General features: G+C 37.1%; 4 protein-coding genes across 7 annotated transcripts; 3 read left to right on the forward strand and 1 right to left on the reverse strand.

Annotated features, from left to right (window-relative positions):
- The first annotated feature begins 836 nt into the window (after positions 1 to 836).
- Positions 837 to 2262, forward strand: LOC147534188 (germin-like protein subfamily 2 member 4). The gene is made up of 2 exons (XM_086649373.1): positions 837 to 1278; positions 1379 to 2262. Exons 1-2 carry the CDS (start codon positions 1173 to 1175, stop codon positions 1921 to 1923), a joined length of 651 nt encoding a protein of 216 aa, XP_086505499.1. The 5' UTR covers positions 837 to 1172; the 3' UTR covers positions 1924 to 2262.
- Positions 2263 to 3014: 752 nt separating this feature from the next.
- RBL14 (RHOMBOID-like protein 14) lies at positions 3015 to 6016 on the forward strand. 2 transcript variants are annotated; one of them, XM_086650932.1, is made up of 4 exons: positions 3731 to 3765; positions 3824 to 3846; positions 3879 to 4109; positions 5121 to 6016. In XM_086650932.1, exons 3-4 carry the CDS (start codon positions 3897 to 3899, stop codon positions 5922 to 5924), a joined length of 1017 nt encoding a protein of 338 aa, XP_086507058.1. In that variant the 5' UTR covers positions 3731 to 3765; positions 3824 to 3846; positions 3879 to 3896; the 3' UTR covers positions 5925 to 6016. The 2 variants fall into 2 exon arrangements, with proteins under 2 accessions (XP_086507057.1, XP_086507058.1); XM_086650931.1 differs by lacking the exon at positions 3824 to 3846 and having other exon boundaries at positions 3015 to 3765; positions 3857 to 4109.
- Positions 6017 to 6442: 426 nt separating this feature from the next.
- Positions 6443 to 11410, reverse strand: LOC147534190 (Glutamyl/glutaminyl-tRNA synthetase, class Ic). Of its 2 annotated transcripts, none has more exons than XM_086650934.1 (7): positions 11268 to 11410; positions 10277 to 10476; positions 9931 to 10027; positions 9688 to 9841; positions 8164 to 9272; positions 7038 to 7505; positions 6443 to 6946 (listed from the first exon to the last, which is right to left on the reverse strand). In XM_086650934.1, the coding sequence occupies exons 2-7, from the start codon at positions 10423 to 10425 to the stop codon at positions 6728 to 6730; spliced, it is 2196 nt and encodes a 731-aa protein (XP_086507060.1). In that variant the 5' UTR covers positions 10426 to 10476; positions 11268 to 11410; the 3' UTR covers positions 6443 to 6727. The 2 variants fall into 2 exon arrangements, with proteins under 2 accessions (XP_086507060.1, XP_086507059.1); XM_086650933.1 differs by having other exon boundaries at positions 10277 to 10446; positions 11268 to 11407.
- Positions 11411 to 11497: 87 nt separating this feature from the next.
- LOC147534191 (integrator complex subunit-like protein) lies at positions 11498 to 16379 on the forward strand. Of its 2 annotated transcripts, XM_086650936.1 has the most exons (8): positions 11527 to 11603; positions 12258 to 12415; positions 12535 to 12556; positions 12767 to 12964; positions 13308 to 13431; positions 14248 to 14321; positions 15525 to 15682; positions 15793 to 16379. In XM_086650936.1, exons 3-8 carry the CDS (start codon positions 12543 to 12545, stop codon positions 15960 to 15962), a joined length of 738 nt encoding a protein of 245 aa, XP_086507062.1. In that variant the 5' UTR covers positions 11527 to 11603; positions 12258 to 12415; positions 12535 to 12542; the 3' UTR covers positions 15963 to 16379. The 2 variants fall into 2 exon arrangements, with proteins under 2 accessions (XP_086507061.1, XP_086507062.1); XM_086650935.1 differs by lacking the exon at positions 12535 to 12556 and having other exon boundaries at positions 11498 to 11603.
- Positions 16380 to 16456: the final 77 nt, after the last annotated feature.

The following is a 16456-nucleotide window of genomic DNA, read 5'->3' on the forward strand; positions in this document are numbered from 1 at the left end:
TACTTATTTTTGCGAAATTTGATTTGTTTGACATAATTTCAACAACAAAAGGAACGATTTTGACAAATGTTTTCTAAAAGAAAAAAAGGTTTGTGCTTTGAAAGTTAATGTGATATTTAAGTTTAATAATAAGTAATATAATCTGTAATAGACCCAAGGGGTGAAGTATCAAAGATTATTAGCCAAAAACCTCTATATAATTTGTGCTTTGAATTTGATAGTTAAATGATCATTTCAGAACTTATACTAAAGAAATAGGGCATTCAACTCCTTATTGAACGTATTGGGCAACTTTGGGACAGTGAAGTAACATATGGAACAAAAATGATGGTATGTCTGGTAGCTGATAAGTGTCCCATTTCATTATTTTAACCAAAAAAAAAGTGTTCCATTTCATTCTTGCCTTGACAGACATCTCAATGGGTAATTCTATATTCGCTCCCTAAAGATAGACCAACCCACCAAAATAATCCCATAAATATGATTAACTTCTAAAATAACCCCTAGGTCACTATTCCGTCTATTTACCATATAAGCGGTGATAGTATATCTTTGTGGGTGCCTTTGCTAATACATTAAAACGAAATGCCCTTTACTTTTGGAATCTTGTTATGAAATCATCACATTTAACACTTATTTTCAACCAACTCTTGTGGTTGAAAATAAACGGAATAGTGACCTAGGGGTTATTTTAGAAGTTTTTGCTCATCCAAAAATAACACTAGTGTTTAGTAAGAAATTTTTTCTCGGCCCGAGATATTTGTCGAAGTATAACATATCATGTCCAGATTCGAAGACGAGTATCTTACATCAACAATAGAGCAGATGAAAAATTCGGGTCAAGTTTTTTTTCGTTGACAGAAATTCGGGTCAAGTAGCAGTGTGGAATTGGCAACAAAAAAAAAGTAGCAGTGTGGAAAATATTGGCATTGATAAAATTCAAAGAAATAAAGGAAAGAGAGAGTGAGTAGCTTTCAAATGTTGATGACTTTGAACCCAAGAAGACTCTATGCTCTGTCTCACATCCCCATTTTCTTTCTTTTCCTCAACCACTCTCATCCACATTTCACTTCATTCCCCTCTTCCTTTCTTTAATAATACACTATAAAATTCAAACCTTTCTGTACTCACAAACACAACTCTCTTCCTACATCTCTCTCTACAATTCAACAATGGCGGCTGCTACTCTGACCATCCTCCTCCTTTTCGTGATTGGCACCACAACCGCATCAGATCCAGATGCACTCCAAGACTTATGTGTTGCTGATCGCTCTTCAGGTAAACAAAATACTACCTATTCTTCATTTTCAATTTCTCTCACTAAAACCCTAATTTCTCATCTACAAATCACTCAAACTATCAACTTTATTATTCACAGGGATAAAGGTAAACGGATTCGTATGCAAACAAGCATCAAACATAACATCAACAGATTTCTTCTTTGATGGTCTATCTAAACCAGGAACAGTAAACAATTCAGTTGGATCATTAGTAACAGGGGCAAACGTTGAGAAAATCCCAGGTCTTAATACTCTTGGGGTTTCATTAGCTAGAATCGATTACGCACCAGGTGGATTAAACCCACCTCACACTCACCCAAGAGCTACTGAAATTGTATTTGTTCTTGAAGGACAACTTGATGTTGGATTTATTACTACTTCTAATGTTTTGATTTCTAAAACAATCAAGAAAGGTGAAGTCTTTGTGTTTCCTAAAGCATTAGTTCATTTTCAGAAGAATAATGGAGATGAAGCTGCTTCAGTTTTATCTGCTTTTAATAGTCAATTGCCTGGTACTCAATCATTAGCTGCTACTCTTTTTGGTGCTAATCCTCCTGTTCCTGATAATGTTTTGACTAAAGCTTTTCAAGTTGGTACTAAAGAGGTTCAGAAGATCAAATCAAGATTTGTTCCTAAAAAGTAGAATTTAGAGCCTCTACCCATTTACTATATATTATTTAACATTCATCTACCCATTTCTCAGATCTCTCTCTCTCTCTCTCTATATATATATATGGTTGGTCGGAGTTGTGAGATTCCGATTAGCCGGAGTTCTTTATATGTTAATGTGTTAGATGTATCTTGGGATGGATTTGGATTATTTAATTTGGTAAAGTGGAAGATAATTAAGAAGGGTGTGAGTTTGACTTTTCAATTTCAAGGAATAATTAGTATACTACTCTATATTTACTCCATGATTGATAAATCATAACTTATTGTTAATTATAGTAGTACTATGAATTATTAATATTTTGCTTAGAAAGGAAAGACTTGGTACTCGGAGCAAATCATGACCCATGATTTCGTGGGGCTACATTTTTCTTTTGTCTCCACTCTAATTCACCACAGTTATGGGATTGATAATAGATAATTGAAGTTATATCTCATACTCCAAATATTTGGTAAAGACCATTTGGTTTTTTATTATTTTGGAACAAAGTATAATACTGTATCAAAGAAAATCTTAAGCAGGTTATTTCATTTTCATAAATGTAGTCCAAATTGGTACAAGTTCAAACTATAGTTATCACATCTTCTAAATAGAAGGAAATGTTTTCCCTTATATTAAATCCCTCACCTATTGTCAAGATAGGGGATAAGAGTGTAAGGTATGCATGTGCTTGTGGGCCGCGTGGGCGGATGAGTGTTTACAACGCACTTTGCAGTGTTGTGAGGAGCCTTATTGTGTTTGTAGATTTGGATCAGTCCTCTTGGTAGATCAGACTATCGGAGCGGTGAAGTGTCATGCATCAACCAATGGGTTGACTCGATCACGAGTCACCATGTGGCGCTCGCTGACCATTGGATGTGATGATCCACATCACATATGCTAGACCGGATGCATCCATAAGATGCCCCTTCACCACCTATAAAGTCCTAGAGCTTTCTAAAGTCAGGTCCGGAGCATTCCAGTTAGTCTAGAATATTAAGTCAGAAACAAAAAAAAAAGTCATATTGCTCCCGAGAGTTCGTACGCTTTATAAACTGTAAAATGCCAATCACAACTCTGAAGAGAAGTCGCTGAAAATCCTGGGAGAATATCCAATAGTTGGTATTGTACAGAGGTGTAAAATGTCTTGAAGAAACGAAATTCATTCTCGCCTTATACTAACAACTTTCTGTTTATCTTGTTTAAGGCCGAATAAAATATTATTGTTTAGCCAATACTATAGTTTACCTCTCTTTTAAGTCGTATAATGGTTTCCAACAAACAGAGAGAATATAATCTCAAGAATTTCAACAAAACAAAAAAATAAAAATTGCGTCCAAATTGGGCTTTTTTTTAAAGGGAAAGTAGACGTCGACACATGATACTTGGAATCTTATAACCGTACGTGAGTCTATAGGTGCGCCTTGCGGCCTCCATAGATTGGGGCAGTTCCAGAGCATTTGGTGGGGGCTTGACCTAGGAAACTACCACTTGAGGGGAGACTAAAATGACGGGACGCTTTTACAAGCACCATATTAACCATGGAATCCGGCGAGAAGAAGAAGAAAGTACTAGATGCCTCTACCCTTTTCTAGTTTTCTTGTTGTGAAAGGAAGCATATATTCATCAAATCCACCAAAACTCCAAGGAGGCCTAATAGAACTCTATTATAGATTACATTGACCAATCTGCCCTCAATCGCGGAATGAACAATAAAATCGCTGTGAATCCAATTAAATTTTTTAAGGGTCATTTTCGTCATTAGAGAGGAAAATAAATAGTCAGGTTCCGAAACTACTCCTTCAATCTGAAATTCTCAGAGAGAAAGATAGAAGAGTCTGAAATTCCTAGAGACTAGAGAGAGAGAGTCTGAAATTCCCATTGAGAGAGAGAGAGAGTCTGAAATTCCTAGAGACTAGAGAGAGAGAGAGTCTGAAATTCCTAGAGAGAGAGAGAGAGAGAGGATAATGGATGGAGTAGGTGGAAGAAGAATATCGAGAGGGATGATACCACTATTGGCGCTACACACGGTGAACGAGTATTACAGATCAGAGAGGAAGCCTCCTGTAACAGCTGCCCTACTAGTTGCAAATACCCTCATCTATCTCAGACCTGGTATCCTTAATAAACTTCTTCCCACAATTGATGAAGTCTGGTTCAATCCCCATCTCATCCTTAAGGTATATATATATATATATCTCTATTCTTCAATAAACTAACTTGGGGTTTTTCTTTCTTTTTGGTATTTTTGAAATAGTGGTTTTGATTTATGATATCAAATGTGTTTAAGTTTCTTATAACCCTAGCTAGTTTGATGTATTGTCTGTTTATTTGAATAATCAACCTCATACTTGGTCCTATAGTTGATACACTGATAATCCCAAATTACAAACTAGCTTCCAAGTGTTAATTGTGGGGGTGATTATTCATTCTGGCTACATTGTCTGTATCAATGTTACCTGAACCCTGGTCTCTCTGGTATATAGCTTCGGCACGGTATATGCTACCATTTGAGTATCCTCGGATAGGCAAAGGGGTATTATACCTCTTATTTTCGGTGGCCTTAAGTTTTGGACTGAAGAACTCCAAGAGTCATAACATTCATTACATGTATGATACATCATGATGATACGACATGAAGATATAACATGAATTGAATAAGCACATTAACTACCATAAGCACACCATTTAGACCCGTAAGAGGCCATATAAAGACCCTTAAAGGCCATTTTCCATATATAATATATACTCTCTAGGATCTATATATAATACTCCTACTACACAGAGACATTCTATTGTTATAGAACTCGAAATTTTAACTAGTTAACTAAAAAATCTTGTAGTAAACTACTAAACTAGTGCCTTATACCAAATCCACCTAAAAACAATACGAAGACGCGGTGCACTAAGGTGGTGGTTTAGAGTAATTGGTGACATTGGTATGTATCCCGCGATGGTGTTTGATGATGGTAATCTGTTTGAACGCAATAACATCACTAAAAAAGTAAAATATGCAGTTTGGGCAACTGCTTGTATTGAATCATTCGGTAGTTGCAAGTATTGCTCTATATTAGGAAGAAGCAAACTAACGAAAATCAATAATTCCATGCATTTCTTTTTATTTTATTTTTTATTTTTTGCATTTTCCTATTCTAAGTAATTATATTTCTTTGCTTTTTGGTCTTGAGCAGCACAGGGACCTTAAGCGCTTCGTCTTGTCAGCGTTCTACCACATGGGTGAATCGCATCTTGTCTTCAATATGATGTCACTCCTCTGGAAGGGAATCCAGTTGGAGACTTCAATGGGAAGTGCCGAGTTTGCATCGATGATTGCTGCACTTGTTGCAATGTCCCAAGGAATCACTTTACTTCTTTCTAAATCACTTCTCCTGTTCTTTGATTACGAACGTTCTTTCTACAACGAGTACTCCGTCGGGTTCTCTGGAGTTCTCTTTGCCATGAAAGTTGTACTAAATTCCCAATCAGACAACTACACATCTGTGCACGGACTTATTGTTCCTGCACGGTATGCAGCATGGGCAGAGCTAGTCCTAATCCAGATGTTTGTGCCCCAGGTTTCGTTCTTGGGTCACCTTGGTGGAATACTTGCCGGGCTTCTCTATGTTCGGTTGAAAGGTTCATATCGAGGTCCAGACCCGTTAACCACTCTCATCAGGGGTGCTACTGGTGTATTAAGCTGGCCAGTGAAGTTTGTCCGTGACTGGATCAGGTCAAGGCGAAGACGTATTTCTGGTAGGGGGAGGGTCGGTGGGAACAGACCAGGGACGGGAAGGAGTTATCCTAGTGGTAGTGGATGGAGATGTGGAACATGTACATACGATAATTCAGAGTGGATGAGTGTGTGTGAGATGTGTGGAACAGGAAGAGGGAATGGTATTGGGTTATCATCGTCTATTAATATCTCAAATAGGTCTCGTGACCTTACCTTGGAAGAACTAAGGCGCAGAAGGATCGAAAGATTTGCTACAGGATGAGTTCTAATGTGTTATTCTGGTTCGGAGAAGTGATCAAAACATAACAAAAGGAAGAACAATTTGAAAGAAGTAAAAAGTAGTTGGTGATTAAATCTTTGTGTTCTTTTTCATGAACTTGAACATTTTCTTTTCGGAAAACCTGAGCATTGACAGTAACTTGAACATTTTCTTTTCGAAAACCCGAGCATTGACAGGTCGCTTATCTTTAAAAGATATCCTCCTTTCACATTTTGAAAGCGTACGGCCCGACTCACTTGACTCAGTTGATACTCTAATCAAAGCTACACCATTCAGTAAACAAAATGGTGAATCAAAATTTACTTACGCTTCAACTGTACAATAGGGTGATAGACTAATGAACCTAAATACCCTACATATGTTCAAATTTGTTAGAGGTGGGCAGCCACATCAGGCGAACTTCCTCATCGTGCTCATATAACTTTGAAGACATGTTAAATTTTATGTTTCAACAGTAAAAGGAATGCAACAAAAGCTTCTCCACCTTGTCAAACAAACAATTTATCCAAATAGCAGTTCTCTCAATTAATTGTAAAAGACAACATTGGACTCTAAGTGCAAAAATTCATCAAAACATAGTAAAACTGCATCAATTCGTTTCATCTAAATAAATATAACCTTTCAACCTAAACACACCACATCTTCCACAGGTTACAAACGTTGATTCGAATCTTGCTCGAATCAATTTACCTGCGAAGATAAAGCAAAAACATTGCCACTGGAACACAATTAGTTTCAACATGAACATTCTAAAGAACAGACACTCGTCTGCGCATAATTTAGAGTTACTTCGTCGAAGTCTGTTGTCTTCCATCTGGAATTGCAATCAGAACTATAGGCTTCGAAGGTCTAATAAACGGGGCATCACATCTGAAGTATCCTTTCCTCTCCAGTTGCAATATCTCCCCATGTTTTAAATTACGCATATTGGAATCACCAAGTGCCAACGTCTCCTTCTTCGTACAAGGATTAAGCACATCTTGAAAATCTTCTCCTTCTTCCAGCTGCATTTACACCAGGTACATCGGCTAAGCATTTAGCACGACATTTAATTTCATATAGTACAAAAGACAGAGAATATAATAATATATATACCTTCTTCTTCGTGATAAGATAGTCCAATTCGACCAATGAGAGATTAACCAATTCATCAGTTTCCGCTAGCCATGTAAGCTTCAGTTTTGTGGTCTTAACAGAGCCTTCAAGGTGCAGAACTCCAGTCATCTCTGTAACAACTCCATCTTGGTCTTTTCCTATCTCTTTTATTATTGCATTACCCCAATCCATCAATGTTATTTCCTCACCTACTGAGATAGATGATGCATCGGCATGATCTAACCATATTCTTTTAGCATATGTGGTAGCTTTATTTCCAGCACCTTCAAACTTCTTATGCCTTGGTATGATGCGCACAAATGGCTTCTCTGGACCGTCAACCAGGGTTAGTATCACACGCCTTTCTTGAAGGACAGCAGTATGCCTGGGGCAAACTGGGTCGATTATCTTCTTATTAATGGTCCATAGCTTGTCCCACTCCATGAGATTGAGATTTTTCGAGGCTCCCTAGTGTACCCACACAAAATGAAGATGAAACAAATGATAAGCTCGAGCACGTTATAAGGTTAAGTGTACAAAGTGGGTGTCGCAAATTAGAAGAAAACCAAAGATGGAGTCTTGTAACTGTCAGAAGTAGTAAACTTACACAAAGCCTACAAAGAGCTAGCTATATTATAAGTGTTTGCTCAAGTGAAAGACGTGCCAAGGGAGATATCTATTTAAGAAATAATGAAGTTGTACAATGGGTACATGGTTTTTTTTTTGAAAATTAGAATGAATATATTAAAAAAAAAAAGAAACTATATACAGATGGGTGGGATACTATGGACAATGTCTCACATCATCCATGTATCCCATTGCATAACAACATCAAGATAAGATACATTCTTAAATTTATCTATTCTCCTAATCCAAGCGAAGATTGACAATGGGTACATGGTGCACCATGCGGCTATTTAAGAATGGGTACAATGGGTACATGGTGCACCATGCGGCTATTTAAAAGAACTATCATGTTCTTCATATAAGCGGGGATTTGACACACAAACCATTTTCCTAATGAAGAACTTCAAGGTGGACCTATTAAAGCATACCATATATATATATATATATATATACTTAACGACGACAATGAAGTTAGGATGTTAGATATAAAATATCTTACCTGCTCAAGAATGAATTGTATCAATGACTCGATTTTCAGGCCTCTACGAACAATTCCTTGCACAGTTGGAAAACGAGGATCATCCCAACCATCAACCAAATTTTGTTGAACAAACCAAAGAAGTTTACGCTTGCTAAGAAGTGTATACACCATATTCAATCGACTGAATTCATAAATCTGGACCTTTCTTAGTCCCATGTCCCCAAGGATTCTGTAATACTGTGCATTGCGATCATGGTATTCACTAGATCGGAGGGCATGTGTTATACCTTCTGTTGCATCAACAAATGGACAAGCAAAATCATATGTTGGGTAAATTTTATACTTGGACCCAATACGATGATGAGGGACTGGATTACAACGGTAATACACCGGATCTCGAAGTGACTTGTTTGGGTCCTGCATATCCAACTTACCACGGAGGCAGCACACCAAACCGCTTTCTGACCCTTTAATCATCTCCTTCCATAATTCCATATTCTTCTCAGGGGTATTGCTCCTAGATTTTGATTCAATACCATCCATCCTTTCTTTCTGCATCTCCTCCCGTGGAGTGTCATCAACATATGCTTTCCCTTGAATTATCAATTTTTCGGCCATTTCCATCAGCTGCGGGAAGTAATCTGAAGTGTATGTAACAGCATCCCATGTGATACCAAGTGTCCTAATATCTATCAGTAGATTATCCACAAACTCGTTGCTTTCCTTGGCGGGATTTGTATCATCAAAGCGAATTATTAGCCGGCCATTGTATCTTTGAGCAAAATACTGATTCAGGAGTGCAGCTTTTGAGTGTCCAATATGAAGATACCCACTGGGTTCTGGGGCAAAACGCAAGCAAACCTCTCCAGCTTTCGCACCAGGAAGGTCTACTTCGAAAGTGGCACGGATGGCAGCTTTCCCCTTCTCGTTGCTTTCTACAGTCACAGATGTTCCTTTCTTCTCCTTCTCTTTGACCACAACCGGTTTTCCAACCCCTCTTTTACCAACATAGGTTGTTATGACATCGCCTAACAATGTATTATATTCCTCCGTAATTGAATTAAACCAACGGACTAGATTTGCGTACTTCTTTGACTTCCTCAGACTTTCCCATCTTTGTCCACTGCCTGTGAGCAAAAAGCAACAAAAATTAACAAAAAGTAAAAGATAAATTACACACAAAAAACTAAGAACAACCAAGGTTATTAACGTCTAGCTGGGAAGGATAAAGTATAGTAGTTCTTTGGTGCATACTACACAGCAAAATATACACTGAGCAATACAAATCTTCCTCATGTAATAAAATAAATATATAGTCCAGCAAGTAGGGTAAAATCATGGATATCATCAAAAAAACTTCTAAATATTTGGGAGTGCAGGAAATCTTCAAGGTACGATCTACTGGATCATGAAAGTGTCTTAGAGACCACAATATTTATCTCAACCACTTTTTAAACTTTTTTGTGCATAATAAGCAGAATTAATTTAAGAGCCAAGATAAAAGTGCCGCCAGATTCATCAACCCTGCAAAAAATTATTTACCTGCAAGACCTGACCAGATTGCTACGTCTGCAAGAGACAAACTGTGTCCAACCAAGAGAGTCCTCGATGATAAATAAGTATCTACATATTTGCATGCATTCTCAAATTCCGAGCCTTGTGAGAAGACAGAGCTGTATTCTAGCCACTCATCAATCTGTGGAAAAGGACTACAAACATGAAGGGAAACAAAAGAAGAAAATAGATTCTGAAAATCAAACGAGAAACGTTTGAATATTATAGTACCTGTCCAGATTCCAATGCATTCTGTCCATAAAAACTGGGTACTGATGCTACCCGACCAAGATATCGTAGTATTACATTAACTCCCTGCAATTTAGATCTGGAAGACAGATAAAGATCAGAACCGTTCATTAGTTCAGAATTCAAGATTTTTAAGCACTAAATATAAACAAAATATTCCTTAAATTTGTTAATATAATTTCTAATACAAGATTTTCATAGTCATCTACTACCAAAGCTTCGAGTAAAGCTTGAAGCAACAAGAAAGATAGAGAATATCAGGCGAATTATCTACCAATGACATTATAGATAATCTCCAATCAGATATATATTTCATTATATACTTTACCCGGAAGAGGAGAAGTGAAGGTAGGGAAGCGATCCAGAAGAAAGACTTGAATCAGTTAACACTGTAGTGCCAGAGATCTTCGCAGCAGCAATGACTGATATTGGAGGACTATCGGCAGCAAAGAATAACTTTATCTGCTCCTCGCCCATGTCTGTACCTCTCTCCTTACCCTAGTAAGGTTCAAAAAATCAAATCACTTGCTGAAGAAAACAATAAAACTATATTATTATTTATGCTTCAGAAATTGGAAGCAAGTAGGGGTGATTAAATTGGGATCTACCACATTTACTCAGACAATATGTATTTAATCAAATCGAGCATTCATAGAATCATAAACATATTATAAACTCAAAATCCTCCCATTCACAAACTCAATTCAAGGTTTTGAGACATTAATCAACATATTGTATATTTGTAATTTAGCTCAAAAAGAAAAAAAAAAGTCACTTTGCCTAACTATTATCTGTTTTTATATGTGATTCAGGCTTTTGGGAGTGAAGTGGAGAATATAGAACAAAGAGTTGATTTCGATTCAAAAGGACAATCAACTGGATTTGAAGTTGAACCGAGGAGAAGACCTTACCAGATTGATACAGAAGGATAAAAAAATCTGCAGTTGAATCAAACAAATCAACTCAAACTTATAGAGACGATGAGGAGGAGGTGAAGGTGATAAGGAGTCACTGTGGTTGAAACCCTAAAAGGCTAAAATAAAACTCTAAAAGATAAAGTTGCTATTTTTATGAATTTTTTTTAGAAATTTACTCTGGTAATGGATGAAGAATAGGAAAGGTTTCTCCTTTCTTCACCAACCAGTCACAGAACAATGGGTTCCATTAATCCAAGGTCAGAAGAACATGAATCTGTGGTGAAATTAGCTCGTTTTTCATGGAAACTTCCCCCAACATTTTCTAGGTTTCATGTGATGCTCAAGAATCATATGAACTGTATAAGATTGAAAGAGAATCGAAGAAGAAGATGAAGAATGTACCTGGGTTATCTGCTGAATTCCTTTGACAATGAAGAGATTGATGTAGAGAGACTTTGGCTATGGATGACGACGGAAGGTAGAAACTAGATTTTGATGAGGTAAAACAGCTAGGGCTTTTTTTAGGTTTTAGTTTTGGACCTTTTTGTACTTTATTTTAATTTAGGGGTATATATTACCTTCCTTAAGATATTAGGGATGTAATACTAAATCTCCCTATTTTGAATTAGAAGTTTAAATCAAGGCTAAAAACCCCCAAAATAAACCACACAAGTGAAGAATCAAATCCTCCAAAGTTGCTGGTCGAAGAGACGAGTCCACTTTTTTCTCTAACTAGAGGTACTTTCTCTCTATCTCTCTCTTCACTGGCATACCAATCTAGGGTTTAGTAGCCTGAACCCTGATGGTTCTAAAAGGGTATCAATCTTAGTATCTGTAATCGCTAATCAATCTACCCATCATCCTAATTGTTAAATTTATTATGTTTAGAGTTAATATTCAGCAGAAAATATTAGAAAGGCGTTCCATTTGAAGAAATTTCATTAGTGTTTTGGAGAACATCTTGCTCATCAGTTTAATTAGGTTGATGTAATAGTACTATTGATGGATATGGGTTTAGATAATTTAGTCCAGATTATGTAGAGTGAATTGAAGTTGTTACAGATAGGTTAATTGAGTAATATCTTCCCAGTTTTTGAAACTCAGACCCTAGCTCAATGGGTATGGGGTTTTGTTTGTGCGAAGGCTCTACGACCCCCCAAAAGGCCTTGACACTTAATAAGCTTGAGCACGCTCAGTTAGCCTAGGCTTTGGACACTGTGGGACTATTTCATGTACCCACTACTATATACTAAAATGTGAACAATTATGCGAACTAATTACTAAATTATGTCAAATACTAGACGTTCTTAAAACTGATATACACCGGAGTTTTGGAATGTGTTTCAAACTTTAATTATTGTTTCCTGATTATGATCTTTCCATGGCCTAAAGAAACGCAAGCAAAAGGGATCTAAGGGAGGAGGAGTGGAGTTTGATTTTGCAGGGATCAAGAATCAAATGCCTCCAAAGAACTTCCGGAAAAGACCTCTCCGACAAGAAGGAGAAGAAGACGATAAAAAGAAAGAGTCTGAAGATGAGGAAGAAATGAGGTATTACATACCATTTATTTTGCATTCCTTTGAAAAATCAGTTGCTTATACTTTTAAGTTTCTCAAATTGGCACTGCAATCTGCTCCTTGTAACCTAGAATCTCTTTCTCTTTCCCTAGGTACTTGGATGAAACTGATAAGGTTTATGCCTTTGTCGTTACTTCTCGATGAACAAAAATCTAATGTTTCTTTAGCTTGAATTTCTTCTCCCAACAAAAGGAATTCAATCGTAAATGTGGTGTTTGATTGTTTCTGGAAATATTGCCCCTTCGTAAAAAAAATCCACTAGGAGAGTAAAGCGCTTTTGTTTTTTTATGATCAATCAGCTCCTTCTTTAATTGTATTTTTCAGATTGGCGTTGGAAGAGGTGAAATTCCTTCAGAAGCAGAGGGAAAGGAGATCAGGGATCCCTGCAGCACCAGTCCGGCAGACAGCCAGCGTTGCTCCAAAACAGAGCGAAAAGAACGACGCTGAAGGAGAGAAGGAAGAGTTGGTCTTGCAGGACACCTTCGCTCAAGAAACTGCTGTAATGGTTGAAGATCCCAACATGTAAAATTTCCAACCCCTCCCCCGACCCCACACCCTTACCTCCACCCTAAAATTTTCTGGTCGTCTTATGGAATAATAATAATATGTTCTTGCAAGAATTTTCTAACCATAATCTTAACAGGAGACACAGGAAAAATAAATATGTATGTACTCTTAGGATCATAAATTAAGTAATTGACGAAATCCGAAAAGCATGGTAACTAAGACGTCTAGAAATGGCAAAAAAGAACCTACTGATGCTAATGTTTTCTTCACCTTGCTTCATTGTCCTGTTGTAGACTTGTAGTCTTATCTTTAATTTATGCCAATAGTGACCATCTTCTAATTATATTGTGTTCTACAGGATAAAGTATGTTGAACAAGAGTTGGCAAAGAAAAGGGGGAAACAGATTGATTCTGCCACTCAGATCGAGAACGATTTAAAGCGTGCGGAGGATGAATTGTATGTCATTCCTGAGCATCTCAAAGTGAGTTGCTGATGTTTCAATGTGATATGTGCTTTATTGAGGGCTCTGCTATGCAATTTCATTTGGATTTTTTCTTGATTTTATTTTTTCTCGTATGTGTTTTTTCAGAATGAGATAAAAAAAACAAAGAAGCAATCCATTGATCACCATCTAGTTCTACTAACTTATAACCATGCTAACCCTGATTATCTCTATCTAATTTTCCATCTTATCATAATATTGGAATATCCTCACTTCAAGTGGGACATTGAGGTATCTAGGAGATGTAGGGTTAGACCTCTAATGTTTGTGCTTATCCTTTTTGGTCTTTTCTTTTATGTAATGTTTATGTTGTTCATGTCGTAATTGAGAAAAGGTACTGGAAGAAGATATAAAAGTTCTAAATGGAAAAGGATAAAAATTTGCATCTTGATATCTCGTGTTCAGCTTGCTTCACTAGGTAATGTAAAAATTTGAATTACAATTACTTGGTTGAGATCAAGTAAAGATTCAGTTGAGCTAACAAATTAAATGGAAGAAAAAAAAAATCTTACATATCTCCCGTATAACTCGATGAACTTTGTTCTTGGGACAAATGGTACACGTACCCACTTTCATGTTCTCACATTTATTTTTTGAGATTGTCCCTTCTACTGCATGGTGGAGTGAGCTGTTTTTCATTGTTCACTTAAAATTCCCAAATTTGTTTATGATAATTGATACTTAGGAAGACCAGTCTCCTCATTCACTTTACTAGTTTTTGCTTTTTCATGATGTCAACCTTATGATGAAGAGAAATATAATGCAAGACTGAACTTTGTACTTCTTCCCTTGTAGGTGAAGAAGAAGAACTCAGAAGAGAGCTCTACTCAGTGGACTACTGGCATAGCTGAAGTTCAGCTCCCTATCGAGTATGTTGGTTTCTGTTATGTCATTTTTAGTCATGCACGACTCTTTCCCTCTCTACCAATTCAATCTATCTGATGCAAAAATTATTTTATCTAATTATACCTTGCTCAGAAATGAGAAATTTCAAATAGAGATCTGGCAAATCCGCGGGGTTGAACCGTATACCCATTTTAGTCGGCAAAATTAGAAATATGCCGCTACAGGTTACAAAGATCATACAGCTCCTCAGTTTTCACTGTGTTACCGTTTTATTTGACAACCATGAAGTCAGACTCACAGTCGTTGTAGAAGTGAGTGGACCAAAGATCTTTCAGTTACGTGGCACAGGTGTTCTATTAGATTTCATGTTCTTCGTCGAGGCGTTAGAAGTATTCCTCTTTGGTGTGCTAGTTTAGATTGTTAGGCGGTTTGAGCTCTTTTCCTAGACATTATATATATTTGCTGTGATGCATATACAATAGATTCACTTAAAGAGGTCAGACAAAAAATTCCACCTCCATAAAACTTGAAAAGAAAAATCATTATTACTAGTCGCACATATGCTTGAATGGAAGTGGGGGTGGGATTGGTTAAGCAGGCTGACCTAATAAAGTTTGGCATATGATGTGCTGGCTGTGCAGTATGTGCCCCTTCCACTTACCTTGGAATACCTCTTCAGTCTCTGCCCAATAAAAGGACTTCAGCGTCCAACTTCCTCCTTGGGGTTCCATCTCCCTCATCCTTGGTTCTCTCAATGTCATCACTTTTCTTGCACCAGCTTATTTAAAAAACTTAAAAACAACAAAGGGAAAGAGACTGCAAACTGTCCTTCGTCCTTCCCTAACTAAACTTGGTGAACTACTTTTAGAGGTTGTAATTACATAGATCACGAGCCAAGCTTGTATATATTCTTCCCATCCTCCTCTATCTCAATAAGATTTGAAAATCTAGCAAGGTCTTCTCTGATTGGCAGGTGGTAGATCTAACGAAATATCTTGCGCTAAACTGGTAGTCCTATAATTTCAGACAAACTTAGGCTTAAGATTTGATATTTGTCACACTTAAAGACTGAAGTACTAAAAAAACGAGATGATAGATCTCAAATGTGCTACTCAGTAGGTGGATAGTGTTGAGTAGCACATGTATCATCTGCATGATTATCATGCAGGTTTCTTAGATCTCCTTAGATGACTAATTATTTGCTTCATGCTTTGTATATGTGGCAGATACAAGTTAAGGAATATTGAAGAGACAGAGGCTGCCAAAAAGCTTCTGCAGGAAAAAAGGCTTGCCGGCCGGACAAAAACAGAGTTGAGTATGCCCTCAAGTTACAGTGCAGACTATTTTCAACGCGGCAAGGATTACGCAGAAAAGCTTCGTAGAGGTGCTTATCATTGCCTCCTGTGGGATCTTGTATTTCATTATGTGAACGTTAATTCCTAATTTGTATTCCCTCATTCGTCATCGTTTTAAAATAACTGTAATATTCTTCAGATCATCCTGAGCTATACAAGGAAAAAAAGACACAGGATAACGATGCAGTTGCCAAACCTACAGACACATCTAATGATATAGAGCCAGCAGGTCGCAGGCAAGCTGCAACAGATGAATTCATGCTTGAGCGCTTTCGTAGACGAGAACGAAATCGTGGCATGCGTAGATAGCTGACACCTAGCACAGGTTCGGTCACTAAGGCCCGAGATCATAGGTTGAGTTCATGACCTATGATTCTAATTGCAAGGTTTACATGCTAGAGAGCATCTGTGTCGTTATTTGGCAGGAGAGGTTGCATTTTTTCCATCATGAGATTTTGATTCCCAACTTTGCATGAAGATGAGTCAGATACTCAAGGTTGGGCATATGAAATATGTTTACTCTTTCGAATGGTTCTTGCTATTCGCCTTCTTAGATCAAGAAGAGTCAGTAGAATTAAGCTCTACACGGGATGAAGAACTCATGCGAGGGACAATATTTTGCATCAAATGTGACAGTTAGCTTGATTTTTGTAGTTGTATTTCAATTTATGAGAAGTTGAGTTTTCACCCTATTTAATCTTTATTTAAGAAGTAGATGATACCTTATTTTTCTCTTTCTTTGACAAATGTTATCTTTTTTTTTTTTTCTTTTGATATGAAAAAGGAATAGAGGCTTAAGTATG

This window comes from Eschscholzia californica, unplaced genomic scaffold (assembly GCF_041429995.1).
Source record: "Eschscholzia californica isolate CP2 unplaced genomic scaffold, dmEscCali1.0.p SCAF_6, whole genome shotgun sequence".
Lineage (NCBI taxonomy): Eukaryota > Viridiplantae > Streptophyta > Magnoliopsida > Ranunculales > Papaveraceae > Eschscholzia > Eschscholzia californica.

Bases quoted from the DNA above. Each gene is read 5' to 3' on its own strand.
- LOC147534188 (XM_086649373.1), top strand. From the start codon at position 1,173: ATGGCGGCTGCTACTCTGACCATCCTCCTCCTTTTCGTGATTGGCACC. The intron at 1,279-1,378 runs GTAAACAAAATA...TATTATTCACAG, and splicing joins TGTTGCTGATCGCTCTTCAG to GGATAAAGGTAAACGGATTC.
- RBL14 (XM_086650931.1), top strand. From the start codon at position 3,897: ATGGATGGAGTAGGTGGAAGAAGAATATCGAGAGGGATGATACCACTA. The intron at 4,110-5,120 runs GTATATATATAT...GGTCTTGAGCAG, and splicing joins ATCCCCATCTCATCCTTAAG to CACAGGGACCTTAAGCGCTT.
- LOC147534191 (XM_086650935.1), top strand. From the start codon at position 12,324: ATGCCTCCAAAGAACTTCCGGAAAAGACCTCTCCGACAAGAAGGAGAA. The intron at 13,432-14,247 runs GTGAGTTGCTGA...CTTCCCTTGTAG, and splicing joins TCATTCCTGAGCATCTCAAA to GTGAAGAAGAAGAACTCAGA. The intron at 14,322-15,524 runs GTATGTTGGTTT...TATATGTGGCAG, and splicing joins GAAGTTCAGCTCCCTATCGA to ATACAAGTTAAGGAATATTG.
- LOC147534190 (XM_086650934.1), bottom strand. From the start codon at position 10,425: ATGGGCGAGGAGCAGATAAAGTTATTCTTTGCTGCCGATAGTCCTCCA. The intron at 9,842-9,930 runs GTACTATAATAT...CCTTTTCCACAG, and splicing joins ATGCATTGGAATCTGGACAG to ATTGATGAGTGGCTAGAATA. The intron at 9,273-9,687 runs GTAAATAATTTT...TTTTGCTCACAG, and splicing joins AATCTGGTCAGGTCTTGCAG to GCAGTGGACAAAGATGGGAA.